This window comes from Vidua chalybeata, chromosome 17, assembly GCF_026979565.1.
Source record: "Vidua chalybeata isolate OUT-0048 chromosome 17, bVidCha1 merged haplotype, whole genome shotgun sequence".
Lineage (NCBI taxonomy): Eukaryota > Metazoa > Chordata > Aves > Passeriformes > Viduidae > Vidua > Vidua chalybeata.
In genome coordinates, this window is record NC_071546.1 from 13981795 (window position 1) to 14001368 (window position 19574).

Consider the following 19574-nt stretch of genomic DNA (forward strand, 5'->3'; position numbering starts at 1 on the left):
CTCAGGCTGGACCAACCTCCCCTCCCTCTGGCTGCTGCCCTGCACTGCAGAGCAGCCCTCCCTGAACACCCAAATGTTCCATCTTTGCCACAGCTCACCCCAAAGCCAGCAGCTGGCAGTGGCAGGTAGGATGCAGGGCAGCAGCAGTGGGCAGTTCTGCCCTTCTTGCCCAAAACATCTCCAGGAGGAACCAGCCTGGCTCAAATCAGGCATCTCCCAGCTGGAATTAGAAAGAGCTGAGCCATGGGCTGTTACTGGTGGGATTTTTGAGCATGGAGTTCCTGGAGTGCAGCCCCCCCACGTCCAGCAGCAACATGGAGCTTTGGAAAAATACAGATTTTACTTTCTCAGAGATGAATCCCAGCATGCAGAGAGGAAGGAGATTTCAAACCATGAATTGTAACTATTAAAAAGCAATTCATGTGTTTCCCTTCCCAGAGACTTGCCAGAGACTGGGCACTGGGTTTTTAGATAGGGGAAGTAGTGAAATTCTGTGTTAATTAGTACTATGTTAATTAATGTTTCTCATAAGCATTTATTAGAAATTGGATAGAATATAGAAGAGCCTTACAGCTGCAAACCTGAGGATTAATCAGTCTTGGGTGAGGGCCTGCTTTGGTTTGATTTAGTCCCTGTTTCAGCCCTTAAATATCAACAGGGAGAAGTCATTTAGATCTGGGGTCTGAAACTTAGAAAATTTAGTTTTCTTGTTTTAAGGCAAATTAGTCAGAGTAACTAAACAGTTTCCACACCATGATGAATACAACACCAAGGAGCTGCAGGTGAAATGGAGCCCCAAAAAAGGCAGTTCTGGAGTTGTGCATCAAAATGCTCATGGTTTAGGTCTCTCCTAATCAAAGTGCAGAGATTTCTGCACTTAAATTCTAGGGAGCACCTGAATTCTAGAGAGAGAACTGTTGTTCCAGGAGGGGCCTGAGGGTGCTTTAGGCAAGTGAGTGTGAAAAGTCGCCAGGAGGCATTGGCTGTTGCCAATAAAGTGATATTGTTCTGACTTTTAATCAAGACAGCAAAGTTCTTCAGTGTCTTCCCTTGAGCTTTATCAACAAGCCTGGCCCAGCCTCTCCCAGCACCCTGGTGCTGCATGCAGGTTGTTTGTGCTCCAGTCTGCAGATAAATGACAATAAAGATGGAAAGCAGGTAGAGTCTAGAGTGGGATTAAAAAATACCAAACATAAACCACCCAAATGCAAACCTTTCACCTGAATTGCAGTCCCTGTGTTTTCATCACTGTCCACTGTTTCCTCCAAACCTGGAGGAACCTTTTTCAAATATTTTTCTTTCAGCCTAGTGAAAACGTTCAAATGCTTAGGTACCTAGAGATGTTTCTTTCTTTTTCCCCCTGGGGTAAGGGCAGTGTCTGTGGCAGAGGGAATGTGTGTGAGGGATGTGGCAGGCCCTGGGCACGTGCTGCAGCCTCTCTCTGTTTTATGGCACCTGAACCACGCTGAACACAGTGAAAACCCCTCTCTCCCCTCCTTCCCCCCTGCCTTCCAAAAACGTGTAATGTGGGCAAACAGGACCACTTAGATTGTAATAAAATTAAGTTCTGAATGCAGAGGGGATGTTTTCAGCTTGGCTGCCCAAGGATTGCTTTTACTTTTTACTTGTCGTGATGTTGGAAGTGCTTTAATGTTTCCTCCTCTTTCTTTTATTTCCCAGTTAACGAAATTATCAGGAAGGAATTTTCTGGACTCCCTGCCAGAAGTCAGACATAGAAGAAGAGATTTGTGAGACAACTTTTACCAAATCCTTCCATAAGTGACCTCTTAGATCCTTCCAGTGCCCCTGCAACCTCTGGCTTCCTCTGCAGTTCATCTCCAGGCAGAGACTCGGTGCAAGGAACAATGAATTGGCACCAAGTGACAGCCTTGGCTGAGCACCTCGCCACCTCCGTGTGTAAACACCACGAAGGACACCCTTCCTTTCATCCAGAGACCACATTGTTCTCCTGCAACAGAGCATCTGTCTGAGGAAACACTTCAAGCCTGCTGCAAACCATCTGTCCGTGCGTCCATCCATCGGGGGAGACAGGAGCTGTCCCCTGGGCAGGGCTCAGAGCCTGGGGGGGACACTGGGGGGTGGGCAAGGGGGAACACAGAGTAATATATTCCATGGAAGAGCAACACCGTCCTGCAGGTCACTAACAATGATTTGCCCTCCAGGTTTCAAAGCCCTCCTGAGAAATATTATTGTAGGAAACTGAGGCAGCCAAGCTCGCTCAGCCTTCATCCAGTCCAGGATCAAAAGCCAGTTTGCTCTGAGCACTGTGGTTGGTATTTCAAACAGGAGATCTCAGCTGAATCCAGGAGTCTTCTTCATTTTTCTCGTCAGCCTGGATAGGAATTTGAAGGAGAGGGATTCTCATAACCAACCAGTGAAAAGAGCAATTCAGCAGTTGCAACGCATGCCCCAAGGTAAAATAAACCCAGGTAAAACAGAGATTAATATATAGGAGTCACAGTAAATCCAAAGATTTTATGGTTGTTCCTTATTAGTATTTAGGCAGTGTATGAACACATCTTAGGTATTTTCTCTCTAACAAATTGCTGCTGTTTCTTTTCATGTAGAACCTGCTCTTGGCTCATAACTTGTCTCATTTAGCAGCTGGAACATTTACTCACCCCAGCTGCAGAGGAAAAGAATTGCATCTTACAGAAGCCATACATTCCAGAGAAAATAGACACTTATTTATATTCACCTGGCCTCTTTAGCTTTGCAAAGCTACCAGCAATTCCTGGAAAGGTTAAATTTCCATGGGAGTTAGTGTTTTGTTATGTTTTGCTTCGTGTGTTAGAATATCCTGTCCTGACTCCTGCTTAGCACATTCCAGGTAACCACTGCCACCTGCAGTTGTACAAGTTAGAATATTTAGGGGAGTCAGGGATAAAAAGGCTTCTGAGCGGGCAGTCAGTGTACAGTAAAAGATAGCCATCATATTTTAGGAATTACATGTTAATCTTTCCTGGTTTTATAAGTAAAGAATGCTGATATTTTCAGGAATGCAGAGCCTGAGCTCTGCTCTAGAAAGCACAGTGAAATAATCCAGTTTTCAGTTGTGTCACAGTAAACTTGGCAGAATAGCAGCGTGTCCACTGCTCACAGCAGGAATGAGGGGATGGGAATACAGCAGAGCAGCCTCAAAATTGGTTCCCCAATGTCTCAAGAAAGAATTTACACAATCCCTGCAGAGCACGTGCTCGGTCCAACAAAAATCTCTTCAGGACTATCAGGAAGAGTATATTTTCTGCCACTAAAAACTGGTGCTTAAACTCTGCAAGGTCTTGGGGTTTAGAGTGGGAGACAGAAGCATTAGGTTCTGAAGAACACCTGACCTGGGGCTCAGCTAAAATTCGGCTCTTGAACAGAAATCTGGATTTCACAAGAGCAGCTCTGAACTCCAGATTCAGCCCAGCTCAGATCCAGAACCAGAGCAGAGCCCTGCACATCCCACCCTGGCATTAATGGCACACCCTGGCCTCTATTCCTGCTTTGTGAGGTTCAGATCTTTCACCCCAAAAGGAGTTCCCCGTATCCCAGCACCCAGAACTCCTGGGGTGGGAGCCCTCCTTGTGAGCTCTGCCCTGCAGCTGCCCCTCAGCCTGGGCCTGCAGGAGTGAAAATGCCCTTTTTTAATTGCTGATTTTACAGAAACAAAAGTGAGGCCCAGCCTTGCTGAAGAGGGGAATTCCTGTTAGACAGCACTCAGCAGGGCCGACGGGCTCACACGCCTCAAAAAGCTATTTGGGATTGTTAAAAGCTGTCAGTGGGCCAGAAGCTGACACATATCAAGGGGTTTTTAGTGCAGTCTGATGAATTCGACAATTTTGACATATTCTAAAGGCCAAAAGTTGCCTTGTCAGAAGTTCTTTGATATAGCTGAGTAAAAGAACAGACCAAATGCATCTCCCAGTTTCACACTTGGATGTATCAAAGGTTTTCCATGATCCAACCTGTAAAGTATAAGAGAAAATTTAAAAACAACCCAGAAACCCATCCACAGGAAAAAAAAAAAAATCCTCATATTACTGGCAGAACCTTTTCTTTGCTGGATTTTAAATAGGAGCTCAAAGAAGCCCAGGAAGGTCTTTTCAGACCTGTGATGTGCTGCTGCTCTGGTGGTCGTCTGCAGCAGCTACTCATCAATTTAGGAGAATAATTTTTTGCATATTTATTTTTAGATTGCATCAATTTAGAAAAGGGCAAAGTAAAATCTAGTGCTGGATCTGAGCAAAGAACCAGGTCAGTGCTTAAGTTCTGCCTTCTGGATTGTCGAGGCTGAAATGTCCTTTTAATAAGTTAACCCCAAAAAGAAGGAGTAGCTGAGACCTTGGGTTTGGGCTCGGAGCAAAGGCTGCTCAGGGGCCAGAGGGAGCCAGGCAGGCACAGCCCTGCAGTGCTGCACCAGGAGCCAAAATACACGAGATTTCCACTGTGCTCATGTGTTCTTCAGGCCCTTTGCTATGGAGGGGGACAGAGGGTTGGGTTTTGATTTGTTGGATTTATTTTTGGGGTTGCTTTTTTTTTTTTGGTTTGGTTTATTTTGTTTGATTGGAGGGGTTTTTTTTGGATTTTTTTTAGATTGTTTTGTTTTGTTTTGTTTTAGTTTTTTGGGGCTGATTTTTTTTTTTTTGTCTGTGTTTTTTTTTGGGGGGAAGGGTTTTTTTAATGTGCTACAGGTGCTCTAGCCACACTTGCATTGACTGTATTCCTTCTTCCTCTTTAATTCATAGGTATTAATCTGTGTACATACTCAGAGTACAATGTCATTTATATAATACACCCACACAGACAGGGACTATTTACAAGGGCTGGTAGTGACAGGACAAAGGGGGAACGGCTTCAAACTCACAGAGAGTCGCTTTAAATCAGAAATTAGGATAAAAATCCTTCCTGTGAAGGTGAGGAGGTCCTGGCACAGGAATTCCCAGAGCAGCTGGGGCTGTTCTGGATCCCTGGCAGTGCCCAAGGCCAGGCTGGACGGGGTTTGGAGCAGTCTGGGACAGTGGGAGGTGTCCCTGCCAGGGCAGGGTTGGCACTGGGTGATGTCTGAGGTCCCTGCCAGCCCAGGCCATGCCCTGCTCTCTGTGGCTGCATTATTTTATCCATGGTTAGAAATGAGCACCCCGTGCAGAGCTGGGTCCCTCCTGTGCTGGCTCCCAGCACCTGAGCAGCTCAGCATGGAGGCTTCACCCCATGTATTTTATTTTTCAGGGGTTCAGCCACAGCTGCACGAGCTCAGGCTCTGCTGCCCCATCTGCTTTTCCATGCAACAGTAGTTAAATAATTCAGCTTCAACCAACTTTGTATTTATTTCCGGAGAAAAGGAGCATCCTCAGACATAGTGTTGTGCATTGTTGCCTCTTTAAAAAGGAAACTGATATGTTAAAATATATAGCTAGGCTGAGGAATTTCAATATATGCAGTACTAAATTATTTCCTGTTCTTGCTGAGCAGTGTTTTTCCAGTATTAGTATTTCTGTTACTTAATACAACTTTCTCTCTGTAGAAGCACGAGCTTAACCTTGGAAGAGTTAATAGCATTTTGTGAGCAATTTGTTCTCACTTTATCTGGAAGATAGCCATATTTGCACATGAGGAAATTCTGTCTTTCCTCAGTTATGAATGTTTCACCACAGTGCCTTCCTGCCATTGTACCAAAGGCCTACAAATATCTTGTCTGCAGGGTGAACAGCTCTAATGCATTTTCCATCAAAGCTGCACCATGTGAAGTTCATGGGGCATGTTGGAACTCAAAAGTTCATCTCTTTTTATTTGTCTTGTGTGCGTGTGTCTATTTTTTTTTTTTAACTTCCATTTTTCCATCCGAGCTTTGGCTGCAAATACAGGATGAGCTTCTATAAACTCTGCATCAAATATACGTAGAATAAAAATCATCATTCATGATATGTAAACAGTCTGAGAGTGGAATGGGAGTGGGCAGATATCAGGAAGATTTTTTTTTTGGCAGTTATGAGTGTTGGAAGTCGAGTTTGCCAGGAGAGGAATTGCTTGTGAAGATACTTGCAATGAAATACGAAGTCCTGGTTTTGTTTTTCTCCATGAGAATGAGCAAAAAATAAGATCTGAGCAACAGCAGTGGAGTGAAAGTGTCTCATGTATGTTGTTTTTACTGGGAGAAAGAATGTAGAAGAGTCATGGGTTTTGCACTTGCTTTATTTGTATCCATGTAAATATGTATCCCTCCATTCTCCCCGTAGGAATACAGCATTTCCTGAATGTAGAGGATTTCCAAAACCAGCACTATGCTATTCTCTATTGTATAAAAAGCTGCTGCTTCATAACATATCTAGACCAGTTCTCAAAGTAGCTAGCATGTTTTTAAATGTATTTTGTAATCCGTATCTTTACAACAAAAGTGAGTGTGCTTTTTGTCTGACCAAATATGCAACAACTTTTGGATTGAGGTTTGTATTTATAAAGGATCAATTTTCATTTTCTGAATGCCTTACTTGTCTATGCAGTTGTTGTTGAATTGTTGTTGTCCTAAAAAAAAAAATATGTATTTGATAGATTTCCCAAAGACTTCAAAGACAGCTTTATACACTTAAGAAATATGTTTCTAAATATTTCAATCTGACTTTTTCCCCTGCATTTCCTTCCAAATTGCTACTTAATAGGGAACAATGATCTGCCAGATGGGACTCAAGAAAATGACTGTCTTAATTTCAGATCTTAAACTGATTCAGATCCTCATAATTTTTGCACCACTTAAAATCATCTGATGTTCCAGTTTAGCTGCAATTCTGAGTGTTTGTTATTTATGTTCCATATTCCTGTGCAATAGGATGAGATGCCACTGCTGGGTCTCAGTGGGGTGAATTGTAAAATTCTCCAGAAATCAACTCTTTTCCTCATCATTTACACTGCAGTGGTTTCTTACCTGTGAGGCAACACTCTGCCATCACACGTGGAAGGTTGTAATTCTTTATTCATCTCAGTTCAGAATGAATAATCCACCTTTTGGAACGTTTGACATCAGATTGGCATCTGTATCTTTAATATCTGCTGGTTATAGCTGCAGGGCTCACAGCTGATACCAACTTCTCTAACACCAGCCAGTGTCCAACCCACTCTAGTCTGTTTAAGGGTTTTTAGCCATTGGTGTTGCTTCAGCGGTACAAAAACATAAACCAGTCCCTGCACATCGAATAAACTTCACCTGAAGGTGCTGATGCTGCAAAAGATGTCCTCAAATGCAAAACGTTACCTGGGGGGGGGTTGAGTTTCCTTCTTTAACTCCTAAAATAGCAACATTGGGTAGAAAGCTCCAGAAGGAGTGAGTCTCAGAAATGAATAATGTTTGTAAAGGCCAGGAGTGCCAGATGTGCTGCTGGAAGCAGCAGCTATTGCAGGATGGGCCCTGCTCTGCTGTGGTGGCACCTGGGCACAGAGAGCCTGACCAGTGCTGGCCTGCCTGGCACTCTCAGTTTTGTCTGAGTGTGTATTTCCGCAGTGATACCCCACTCCCCAAGTCAGCCCTCCCTGCCCTGGATGCTGAGGTAAAGCCATACTTTAACAGACACACGAGTGAGCACTTGTCACTCACATCATCCTAACAGATGTCTTTTGAATCAAGTTGCTTGTCCAGAAACCTGTCACAATTGAAAAGGGGTTTATATCATCCACATTCCTACAACAACGTTGTTAACCTCCAATGTAATGATTTTTTGCTATCTGTAAAGTATTTTTATATATTGCCTGTACTATGGTAGACTAGCAATAAATGAAAGGGCATCATCTGCTGCAAGAGTGTTTGGTCTGTTCTTAAATACCTTTACTGCCTTTAATAAATGAATATCAGGGGGCTGAGTCACCCACTTGTCTTCTTGTCCTGTCACCCTCAGAAACACTCAGGGAAGGGTTGTGCAAAAGGATTTCAGAGCATGGAGCATTTCACCACTAATGAGCTGCTCAGCTCCCCTGTGGGTCAGGGTCCCACCCAGGTCCTGTGGCTGACACTGGTCTCACTGAGACTTCTTCATTTCCTCTTGCTGTCTGTTTTCCCTCTTTTAATTTTCTATCCCCACCACCCCAATAAAAAGCCCCAAACAATCCACACCAACAGGTACTGCAGAGCCTTGGCCTTAATAAAGCAGTCATTGCCATCTATGTAAATGTCCTTCTGCATCAGTAGATGTTGTTTTAGAGACGGGGGATGGACTCCATTTCACTTTTTTTCATCTAAATCTTAATTCTGCATTTCTCTACTGGAGACACTAAAAGAGACATTTCCATACTGCTGTGCTGGAGGGATGCCCAGAGCCCATTATGGCCCAGTGAGAGCTGAGTTTATACAGCATTCAGTTAAAGACATTTACCTTAACAAAATCAGTATTATCCTTTGCATTTTAACCCAGAGAATTCAAACCATATTCCATGCATTTGTTGGCCATGGAGCAAGTGTTTTGCCTTGCTTATTCACAAAAGCCTCAGAGCAGGGGCCATGTGGAAGTTCTTAACTCCCAAACCCTGCACAAAGGCTGGGAGCCTCATGAACCAGACAGGCTTCGCCAACAAAGAAGCTGTTACTGGCTAGGAGAGAACATTTTATGATGAGCAAATATATGGCACACAGGATTTGAGCTTCATTCAGCAACAGGAAAATTTAAGCAACTTAACCTGGAAATTCCACAGCTCTGGTCTGAGAACTTGAGCACCTGACCTGATCCTCTGGCTTTAATTTACGTCTTGGGGCCGAATTAAAGGACTACAACAGCAGCCCAGGTTTTTCGTCTTAACGGGAAATTTCCTGGATTTTGTAGACTTAACTCGTTCTTTTGTAACCCTTCAACATAGCTGACTTTTTTCCCAGTTTTCAGGGTAGCAGCAAGGAAGAAAAACCCATGTTTCTAATGAACATCTGGGTCTCGTATGAGCACTCGCGTGCTCCGCTGTGTAAATATGCGATTTACAGCTTCTTTTTCTTTTTTGAAATACAGATGTAATTTAGTCAATTTAAGGAGCTGCCTTTCAGCTTCAGAGCAGATTCTTTTCTCAATACATCATCACTGGCTTGCTCAGGTGGCCAGGCTCAACTGGGCTGCTCCGAGGGAGCTTCATGGGGAGAGGAGCTCCCACCCAACACCATCCTCATCTTCCCCATCCCTGTGCCTGATTTGGACTGGCTGCTCCTCTGAACTCAGCATCTCTGGTGTAGAGGGGCTTGAATTAATTTTATTTAGGGAAGGCAAAGCCACAGCAGAGGATCTGAGCTCCTACTGACCCAAAGGGCAAAGCTGCACAGAAAATTGCTGGGGTTTGAGGGATCACTTACCCGGAAATCCTGGGAAAGGGAGGTGGGAGAGGCTGGCAGGAGCTGCCCTGCACACGAGTGGGTCACAGGCAGGCACCGGGGGTGACTGCAGCCCAAAGGCACCTCCTTATTCCACAGACCAAACTACAGCCAAATCCAGGAGGGCACGGGGGCAGCCACTCAAATGAAGCCATGAGCTGTTGCTCAGACATAGCCACAAAGAGCAGAAGGCTGCATGTCCCTGGGTTGCTGCAGCGCAGGGTGGCAGTGCCATCTGCAGGGAGCTGAGCCACAGCCCGGCTGCGAGCCCACCTGAGAGAGCCCGAGGAGCAGGGCTGGCCTGGCCATGGAGGGACCCCTGAGGTGCTGGATGATGCCCTTTCCTGACCCACAGATGGGGCAACTGAGAGGTGTTTTCAAAACTTTTATTCCATTTTCAGTCTCATGTGAAGGGTGAGACAATACAGATCTTATAATTCACACCATCACAATCAAAAACTAATTATTTCTTAATTACAATGCATTATAAGTGTTTCTTGGCCTATCAGCTTTTTGCCACACCATGCTGTAAATGCCTTAAAGCCAATCATCTAAAACCACCCCTCGTGGGTCCCACCACAGTGCATCTTTCACAGTTCTATTTCTCCAAAGCATCCAGTCTTATTTACAAATCCATCCTTTGAAACTTGTTCCTAGTTCCATTTCTCTCTCAACAATCTCCGTCCTCTTCCATAGCATTTAACATTTCTTATCTCAAAGTTCACATACAAATGCACACTTATGTGAGCCTCCTGTCAGACTTTACAAATTCTCTACAAATCCATTTCCTGCACCAAGGGAGCAGGGCTGGCCTGGCCATGGGGACCCCAGGGGAGCAGGGCTGGCCATGGCAAAGCCCCGTGGGCACAGCTGGCACTGGCCAGGAGCCTCCCCGTGCTCTGCTCACCTGCAGTGCTGTTCAAAGCCTGGCTCTTTCACTGTGCCACTTTCTCTGCTCCATCTCTGTGCCACTTGCAGTGTCCCTCTCTGAGCCCGAGTCCTGAGCTGCACCAAGCTGGCAGTGACTGAGCCTCGCTGGGGGTGCTGCACCTCAGCAGACACAGACTGACCCAGAGAGCCTCACGCAGGGTTTTCCCAAAGCTTTTTTTCCAACTTAGCTGTTAAAAGACAAAAGGGGGGATAGGGAGAGGAGTTCATCCCACTAAGTGTATTTCTTGGTTGCTGAGAGACTTCAAATCTCCCTAATGAATAAACACAGCACACTTAATTTTGTTTATGAAAACAGACTTATTGTGATGGCAAAAAGCATGAGTCAGTGCCCGGGGTGAGGGGAGAGCAGCAGCTGGAGACACTCACCGAGGAGCAACGCCTCGGAAAGCAGAGCAGCTCTCCTCTCCACAGTGCCAAGAGATGCAATTTCTCCTCTAACACAAACCACCAGGACACAGGGAGTGGGAGAAGGCTCCCTCATGACCTGGCAGTTGGCTGCTGAGCAGATATTGCCAGGAAAACTGCAGGTCTGTGGGGGAGCAGCGGGCACTGCACACCCTGAGCCCAGCTCAGCACAGCCCCAGGATGCTCCTGGCACAGCTCACCCGAGCCTGGCCTGGGGCTGGGCTCCTGGGCAACAACCAGAGCTGCTGCTGGTCCCTCACTGAACCCAGCAGAGTCCCCAGGGAGGGTGAAGGTCTGAGACCCTCGAGGAGGAGGAGGAATTGCTGATTCCACAAACCACATTCCCCATTCATCCCTGCGTCCCTCCTGATGTGTTTGGCATTTATTTTGCTTGAAAATGAGCCAAGTGGGGTCTGAAAGTGCTCCCATGGCTTCCTGGCCTGGTGAAGGTCCCGAGGCTTCACATCAGCAGGTGCAGCAGGAGCATTATTTCCTTGAACTGATTTTACTGTCCAAGAAATGTCTCACCATTGGATTCCCTTCCCAAATCCCATCTTCCAAAGGGGTCTCCAGTGTCCAGAACACCTGAGGAGCCCTGAGCTGTCACTGTGACACTGCCACCAGCACCCTGCAGAGCCAGCCTGGCAGATCTTCCTCTGCTGCTCAGCACGTCTTCAGAAATAACCCCAGCCCTTCCTCCCAGCACGGGCCTGCTGCTCCCTTCCTCAGTTCCACTGGTGCAAATGTGCCCCGACTGCACGAGGGATGGAGGAGCCTGGACAAGGAGCCTCTCAGCCAGCTCTCCCTGGACAGAGCCCCTTTGTGTGCTGGGGGGCAACACACAGGGCTCTGTTCAAACAGAATGGGCCAGACACAAGCTCAACGCTTTTCCTTCCTCCCTTAGAAAAGAATTTAAAGTGGAACCCATTTTCGGAAGGCCAAGCATGGAGGAAGGAAAGAAATGTCAATTAAAAACCTTAAATTGCAATTAAGAACCTTAAAAAGCTAAAATCGCTCATCTTACATTGGCAATGCCACCACATGCACCACAGGAGACAGGCCAAGCTGTCCCAGCTCCCCAAAAAATGTCCCACAAAGGCTGAAAGAAGCAGAGATGTAAAATTCTGAGCGTTGCACTGTCCACGCGAGGCAGAGAGCAGCCTGTCCCTGCAGTTACAATCCCTGATGGCAAAAAGACAACGAACCAGAAAGGAAGGAGGGAGTTTAGCTTGTCCAGTGCTGAGGGCCCCTTACAGCAGAAAGAATTGTGGGCTCCTGGAGGCTGGGCTTTGCTCTACAAGCACACAGCCATCACTTTCAGATATTTAAACCAGTTCTCTGACAGGCCAAACCATTGCCTGTCACACCTGCTGCCACAGCAAGGCTGGGGCTCCTGGATTTTCATCACTACAGCCTGCACCTTTAGCCAAAAAATCACCAGCTATAGAAAATATAAATCACTGGCTACAGAATAATAATAATTTTAAAAAAGAAAAAAAAAAAAAAAGGAGTGTAACTTCAGCAGACTGAAAGGTCATATTTATCCACGGTTAAATGGTGTCAGGGATCCAGGAGTGCCAAATCCAGGATTTTCAGCCTGATTCTGCACTACCTCACATTAAAAGCCAGTACAAAGCCCGGAGGTGTGACTGTGAGTGGCTCACAGTGCCACTGTTGTGCCCAAGGGGTGTTTTTACCTGTTCTGTTATTTCTTGGCCAGTGTGATTGATGTGCTCCCTGCCCCACGTTCCAGGGGGTTACTGCTCAGCAATTTTCAACAGTAACTGTGTGCTCCACTTAGAGAATTCTTTTCAAATTGTGTTATGTATCAAACAAGGCCCTGGATAAATAAAGGTCAGCAAGCAATACCAGAAGTCCTTCTGCAGCCTGTGGTAGTTCCAGGCCAGTGTTTCTGTTACTGCAATTCACAGAGAAATTGCCATAAAAGAGTGAAAACTCTGTGATCAGAGATCTTCTGTTGTTTTTCCTTTTGTCCCCTAAAGCGTAAGATGGTTGAATTACAGATGGATTCTTTTCCAGCTCCTTTGAAGTTCCTGATTAAACAGAGACTTTTCATGGATCTTCAGTACAAAGCCAATTCCTCATCTGCCACAACAGCACAAATGGAAGAGGATGTGACACCAGCCCCAACAAAGTGCCAGAAGTTTCATATAAAACCTGTGACAATTCCTCCTCTGGTTCTCACAGAAGTCAAAATTTCAGGTTTTCCAGCTCCAGAGCAGCAGAGGCAGCAGGTTCCCAGAAGCACCCCTGGTACCATGAGGACCACTGGCTTTCCCATTTTGCTGTGCCCCTGGTACAGGAAGGTCTTGGCCCTTCTTAATATAAATCATGGTGAATAATAATTTCCCCATAAGACCCATGTGAAATACTCTATATCCAAAAGTACTTATAATTCAGGGGGGGAAAAAAAGTGTATTAAAAACTAATTCTGTGGTACTGAAGTTGGCTCAAACCAGCCCCTTTAAAACAAACAGAAACCCTCCCTGAGCACTGTAGATTAGCTGGCTTTTCCCCAGCCAGCTCTGATTGAAATCAAAGGCAGATGTGAGGAGCAGAGCAGCAGCTCCAGCTCTCCCAGCAGCCGCTGTCCCTGGCACGCTCCCGAGAATCTCCAGCAAACCCCGGGGCCAGCGTGGCCACCCCATGGCCAGAGCCCTCCTGCTGTCCCTGCTGGCACAAACAGAGCCTGCTGCAGCTCACACAGCAGGGCTGAGGCAAAGGGCTCACGTGGAAAGCTGAGTTTCTTTACATCTGAGGGGTCTGTGTGCAGCTCAGCTGAAATTCAGCCCTGCCTTGTGCTCCAGGGTGGGCACAGGGCAGGGGGCTCGAGTCCTCCAGCGCAGGGCAGAGGGGCTCTGTCAGCCCAGAGTGCAGCCAGCCAGCAGAGAGCTGACACAGGCTGGGCCAGAGGAGCCCCGAGCAGCCTCAAACTCCTTTAAAAGAGAACTGAAGAAGAGAGTGTGATGATAAAAGAGGTTTTGTGCTGTGCTGGCAGAGGAGCAGAATTGATGATGTGATGAGTCAGTTCCAGCATTACCAACCCTCCACATCCCTCTTCCAAAAGCAGCCTCTGTTCGAGGTCCCTGGCTCCAACATCATCCTTGGGACAAGGATCTGTCCTCTCTCCAACGTGACTCTTCTTCTGGGGGAAGAGAAAACGACCACAGCACCACGACAAATGGTTCCAGGGCTCAGGGGCTGCCTGGCCTCTGGGCAGGAGAGAACTTTTTGTGTCAAAGTACATCCCATGTGCATGATCCTATTTACAGCACAGACTTCAGCCCATTCTAGCTCGCCCTACCCAGAAATATTAGGAGACGTGAACTTGAAAATTGAAAATCAGATCCACTTCCACATGCAGAATTGAGCTTTGCAGGATTCTTTTTTTTTTTTTTTTTTTGTTGGTTTTTTTTTTGAGGGGGGGAATTCTTACCACTGGGAGCACTCCCCTGCACTCCCAAACACTCCCTGCTGCAGGATGCCTGCAGAGCCTGTCACACCAATGACACTTTGTCTCTTGGCAAAAGATGTGCCAAATGAGACCTGACTCAGAGTCCTGCTCGCCAACAGCAGCGAAAATTCCCCTTGAAGTGTCCCACAAAAGCAGGTGAGGAGGTAACCCTTGCTCTCAGTTAGCTCTCTCTGGATAGTGAAAACTTGGAATATCTCTGCAATATTGGGCAGCAGTGTGTGTGCCTGTCATAACAGAGAACCTCAGGAGCATTAGTTTTACTCATTTTGTCCTTTTCTCTAAAACAAAATAATCTGAGAATGGCAAAATAATCTGAGAATAGAGAAGGTGGAAATAAGAATCTTGCTAAGAAACCACTCACCAGCATGGCCACAGATAAAAGATCAGCTCTGCTTCATGACTCACCTCTGAAATCTGTAGTGATTTAAATACTCAAGTACTTTGAATTTTATGTGGTCACAATAAATAGCAACAGGCAATTGAATTCACATCCTCAATGTGCAAACCTCGGTTAAGGGAAGCTCTCCACCTCACCATCTGCTCTCTCTTCCCCCTTTCTCTTATTCCTGCAGCATCTTGGATTTCTACCTCCTTTTTCTCCCAAGAGAGCACAGAACCCTGAAAAGCACTCCCAACACTGCAGAACCATCTTGAAAGAAATGAGGAAATAGTCCACGAATCTTTACAGGAGCAGCTTTCAAACCCTTTACGCTCTCTCACCTGCAGACTTTGGGCACTGGGGGCAGGATCCCAGTGCAGTACAGTCCATGTCAGTCCTCCTCCCAGCACGGGAACACGCTGGCTTCACTCAGTGAAAACAACAAGTAAGAATCAATCAATCAATCAATCAATCAATCAGTGATGGTGTAACAGTGCACAGTAAGCACGGTCCCTGCTGGAAGTGGGAGCCCTGCACGCACAGCCCCGTTTGTCCCGCTGAGCCGAGCCTGGCCCTGCACAAAGGCTCCCATTCTGCTCCAGCCCTTCCCTCAAGACAGAGCTGGAGCTGGACTCCAGCCCAGCAGAGCCCTCACGGGAACCAGCTGCTGGAAATGGGCTTGGACACACGGTCCATAATGGCCCAGCACACCCCAAACCTGGGCAGCGTGGCTCTCCTGAGTGCCTGCTGACCCTGGAACCCAAGGAACAGCCGTGACTTCCGTGGCAAGAACCTCAGCAGAGCTATCCAGCGACTCCAGAGCTGGCTTTTCAGCCTTTCTCCTGCTGCCAGAAAGGGTTTTAGTGCTAAACCCAAAGCCTCCCAGTTCCTTTGTTGTGCAGCTCTGTCTGCACTGGGGCTGCCCCAGCCGGGAAGCACTTGGCCAGCAGGGCTGGGCCCCACGCAGGACCCTGAGGTCCCTTTCTGCAGCAGCCAGCAGCTCTCACCTGATTCCTGCAGGACCTGGAGTGCCCCTCTCGCTCAGCAGCTGCCCCACGTGCCCAGGAGTGCACCCAGATGGAAGCACCTGCAGCATTCCCGGTGCCGAGGCCCCTGTGGGAGGACGTGGGTGGGAGTTTGGAGCAGACAGGGGCTGTGTCAGCATTAGACCTTATCAGTCTCAGCCACCTGGGCTCGTCCCTACCTCGGCGAGGGACACGACGTGCACGTTGTTCCCGTGCTGTTCTCCAAGGGACATCTGCAGTGCATTACAGCCTGCTCAGAGAAATGTTGTCTACATTAAGTACAAGTATTTAATTAGCACTTCATTTAGAGCATGTGGTACAGCTCACAGCTCCAATTTGGGCCAGAGATGATTTTCAGGGGTGGGTGGAAGCAGGGGGTGATGCCAGGAGAGCAGAGCAGCTCCCAGCAGCCGCTCCCAGACCCTGCAGGGAACCTGCCCTGCCCTGGAAGCGGAGAGCAAGCACAGCTCACAGGAACCACGCCACAAGTCATGCAGGACTGAGCTCCCTCCCCTGCTTGGCACCTGTGGGTACTCCCAGGCCCAGGGCAGGGAGGCTGTTCCTGCTCCTGAGGGGAGCTGGAAGCTGATCCCGTCCATCCCTGGACACGCGGCAGGGCCCCGAGCCCAGCCCTGCCTCGCCCGGGGAAGCCCCGATGATTCAGACACCCCTGTGAGTCACCCTCCATCCCTCCCTCCATCTCTCCCTCCATCCCTCCCTCCATCCATCCCTCCCTCCATCCCTCCCTCCATCTCTCCCTCCATCCCTCCCTCCATCCCTCCCTCCATCCCTCCCTCCATCTCTCCCTCCATCCCTCCCTCCATCCCTCTCTCCATCCTCCCTCCATCCCTCCCTCCCTCCATCCCCCTTCCATCCCCCCTCCATCCCTCCCTCCATCCCTCCCTCCATTCCCCTCTCCTGCCATCCCTCCCTCCATCCCTCCCTCCATCCCCCTCCATCCCTCCCTCCATCCCTCCATCCCTCCATCTCTCCCTCCATTCCCCCCTCCCTCCATCCCTCCCTCCATCCCCCTTCCATCCCCCCTCCATCCCTCCCTCCATCCCTCCATCCCCCCTCCCTCCATCCCTCTCTCCATCTCTCCCTCCATCCCTTCCTCCATCCTCCCTCTATCCCCCTCCCTCCCTCTCTCCACCCCCCCTCCCCAGGGAGGGCTGATGAGCTGCTGGCCAAGGCCAGCACCACTTGGGCTGTGCAGAGTGCCCAGGCCAGCAGGAGTTCCCCTTCCCAGGCCCTCGGGATCCCTGCTCTCCCCAGGACACCCGCCCCAAATCCCACCTGCACCCTTGTTCTAAACCCTCCTAAGAACAGCCTCCCCAGGAACACCCAGCCCGTGATTCTGTTGGTTCCTCAAGGACTGGGAGATTCCAGTGTCTGTATTGGCCTGAACATTCCCCCGTGGAAGGAGAGCCAAAGCCTCAAACGTGAGTTTCGTGCCAAGGTTGAGAGCAAGTCAAAAGGCTTCTCGCAGGCAGACGAGCAGAATCCCTGTCCCAGAGCTGCTGCAGGGATCCAGCTCTGGATTTCACACCTCTCAAGCTGAAGTCTTGATCCGGCCAACCTCGGATTTTTGCATCTGCTTGAATCCCCAAATCCAGCTACTTTTGCAGCACCTAAAAAAGCACAAACAAACAAAAATCCCTTGGAAGATACAGCAAATGCTCTGTAATGTTATCAGAATAAATCTCCACCAGACAGAACAAGCAGCTGTGGCTTTGTGGGGTTTTGCACACAAATGCACACACATCTATCTACTCATGTACATGGAGATCTATAAATACAGCTATTTGTGAATATATGATAAAATATCTTCCTTGGCAGTACCTAAAACTGCCATTAAAGTCAACATGGCTGTGGGGAACACACACATAAAATCATTGATTGTCTCTTTTCTGGTTTATGAGCAGTGTCTCCACTTTCCATTCTGTAGCCATATCCTGTTGCTATCTCTTTGCAAGAGTTCTCCCTGTTGCAAGGGGCACCAGTAATCTATTTTTCACCAGTAATCTATTTTTCACATTTAATTCTCTTAGAGTATTTATTTCAAGTGTCACACTCCACCAGAATATGGCCATTATCACCCAGTTACCACTGGGGACAGCAAATGACACAGTTCAGGGACAAACAGCGCTGCTGTTGTTTGATGTGAGACACTCACACACAAAATTTAAATGTTAAAGGGATGGAAGGCAACACGCATCTCTGGAACAGATTTCTGAGTTCCAAAACACTCTCCTGTCACCCTAGGCCTCGTAAATAGTCTCTGTCCATCCTTTTTGTGGGTACTGGAAGGTCACAATTGGGTCACCCCAGAGCTGCTCCTCTCCAGGCTGAACAATCCCAAATCTCCAGGACAGCTCTCCCAGGGTCTCGTTGAAAATTAAAAGGTTGATCCCAGCTGGACAAAATGCAAACACAGAAGGTGCTGGTCCTGCTCCTTGCAGCGCCTGTGCTACGTGTCTGCCACAGTAAGAGCAGTGGGAAAAGGCTGAATTTGCTCTCAGCATGACCTAATTCCTAATTCCCTAATTCCTAATTCCCACTGAGCACAGCCCGGGGAGCAGCTCCAGGCTCCGAGCTGGGGCTGAGTCCCGGCGATGCAGGAGCAGCACTGAGCACCTCTGGCTGCTCCCTGGCACTGCAGGACACCTGAATGCTGGCCAGAGGCACACGTGGAGCCTCTTCTGGGGGAAACAAGGAGGGGGAGAGTGAGCAGAAGGACCAGGGATCTCACGGGGCAGAAACTCTGGTTTACGTTGTCCAAAGGAACAGAAACAGGACATAACGAGGAGACAGGAAAGACATCTTGGGCTGGGCTTCTGCTGGCTCTCCTTCTCCTTCTCCTTCTCCTTCTCCTTCTCCTTCTCCTTCTCCTTCTCCTTCTCCTTCTCCTTCTCCTTTTCTCCTTCTCCTTCTCCTTCTCCTTCTCCTTCTCCTTCTCCTTTTCTCCTTCTCCTTCTCCTTCTCCTTTTCTCCTTCTCCTTCTCCTTCTCCTTCTCCTTCTCCTTCTCCTTCTCCTTCTCCTTTTCTCCTTCTCCTTCCCTGGAAGTTTTCCTTGTGGCACAAACTGCTTCATGTGCATCTTGTTTACTTTTGGCCTGGATCACTTCCTTTGGAGCCAGGCCAGCCCCTGTTGGGAACATCAGATAAATCTGGATTCATTTGAAACTCCCCTTTGGAAGAGGCAGGGTTGTCCTTGTCAACATGTCAGATTAGGAATGCTCCATTTGGTTTAATGGGGCTGGCTTTTGGTTTAATCCAAAAGACTCCATAAACTCCCATTGAAATTTATTCTCCAAAGCTCATGGTCTTCAGAACTCACATTCCCCCTCCTTTCCTTTCTGGGTTTTTTGGAGGTAGTGGTTTCCTTTCTAAGCTGTTCCTTTGCTGTGCATCACATCAATTGCATCCACCAGAGAAGCTCCATTTATTCTGCTGTAAGGAAGGGCTTTTATCAATCTGAAAACAATACGATTTTTATGATCTGCAACATTTAAAAATGCATCAAAGAATGAAGGGAAACTAAGGAACAGAATATTACAGAAGGGTACCTGAAATCACTACAGGATCGAGTGGGACCAGATTTATTTCTCCTAACAAAGAATTTTCAGCTGTTACTGGCAAGTGATTTCAGACACAATGGAACAGAAACTTCTGAAAAGTCTCTGTAGTTGTTATTTTGCTCTTCTCTTACCTCATAGATGGATGAACTCCTCCGTTCCTAAAGGAGATAAAGAGGACAGCAAATGGCATCCTTTACAACAGTAACTGTAGAGTTCTCTGAGATACCCCCAGAGCAGGCAAAGTGCTCTAAATACTGAATGAATCAGAAAGGTTCTTGGATATTTGAGAGGATGGATAACCACGAATTTAATGCTGAGCTGGCACTCAGGACATCTGGGTTTAAATCCCATCTCTGGCATCTCCAGCATCTGGCACCCACACATCTATTGTGTGACTTTGAAT

The 19574-nt window shown here is 47.7% G+C and overlaps 1 protein-coding gene across 1 annotated transcript in view; it reads left to right on the plus strand.

Moving 5' to 3' along the window:
* The window catches only part of NFATC2 (nuclear factor of activated T cells 2), a 75879-nt gene extending 74023 nt beyond the window's left edge, over positions 1-1856 (plus strand). Inside the window, exons 10-11 of the mRNA XM_053958731.1 lie at positions 1681-1748; positions 1832-1856. Of these exons, the coding sequence (XP_053814706.1) occupies positions 1681-1736 (56 nt within the window). The 3' untranslated portion in view covers positions 1737-1748; positions 1832-1856. The remainder of the gene's footprint in view (positions 1-1680; positions 1749-1831) is intronic.
* Positions 1857-19574: the final 17718 nt, after the last annotated feature.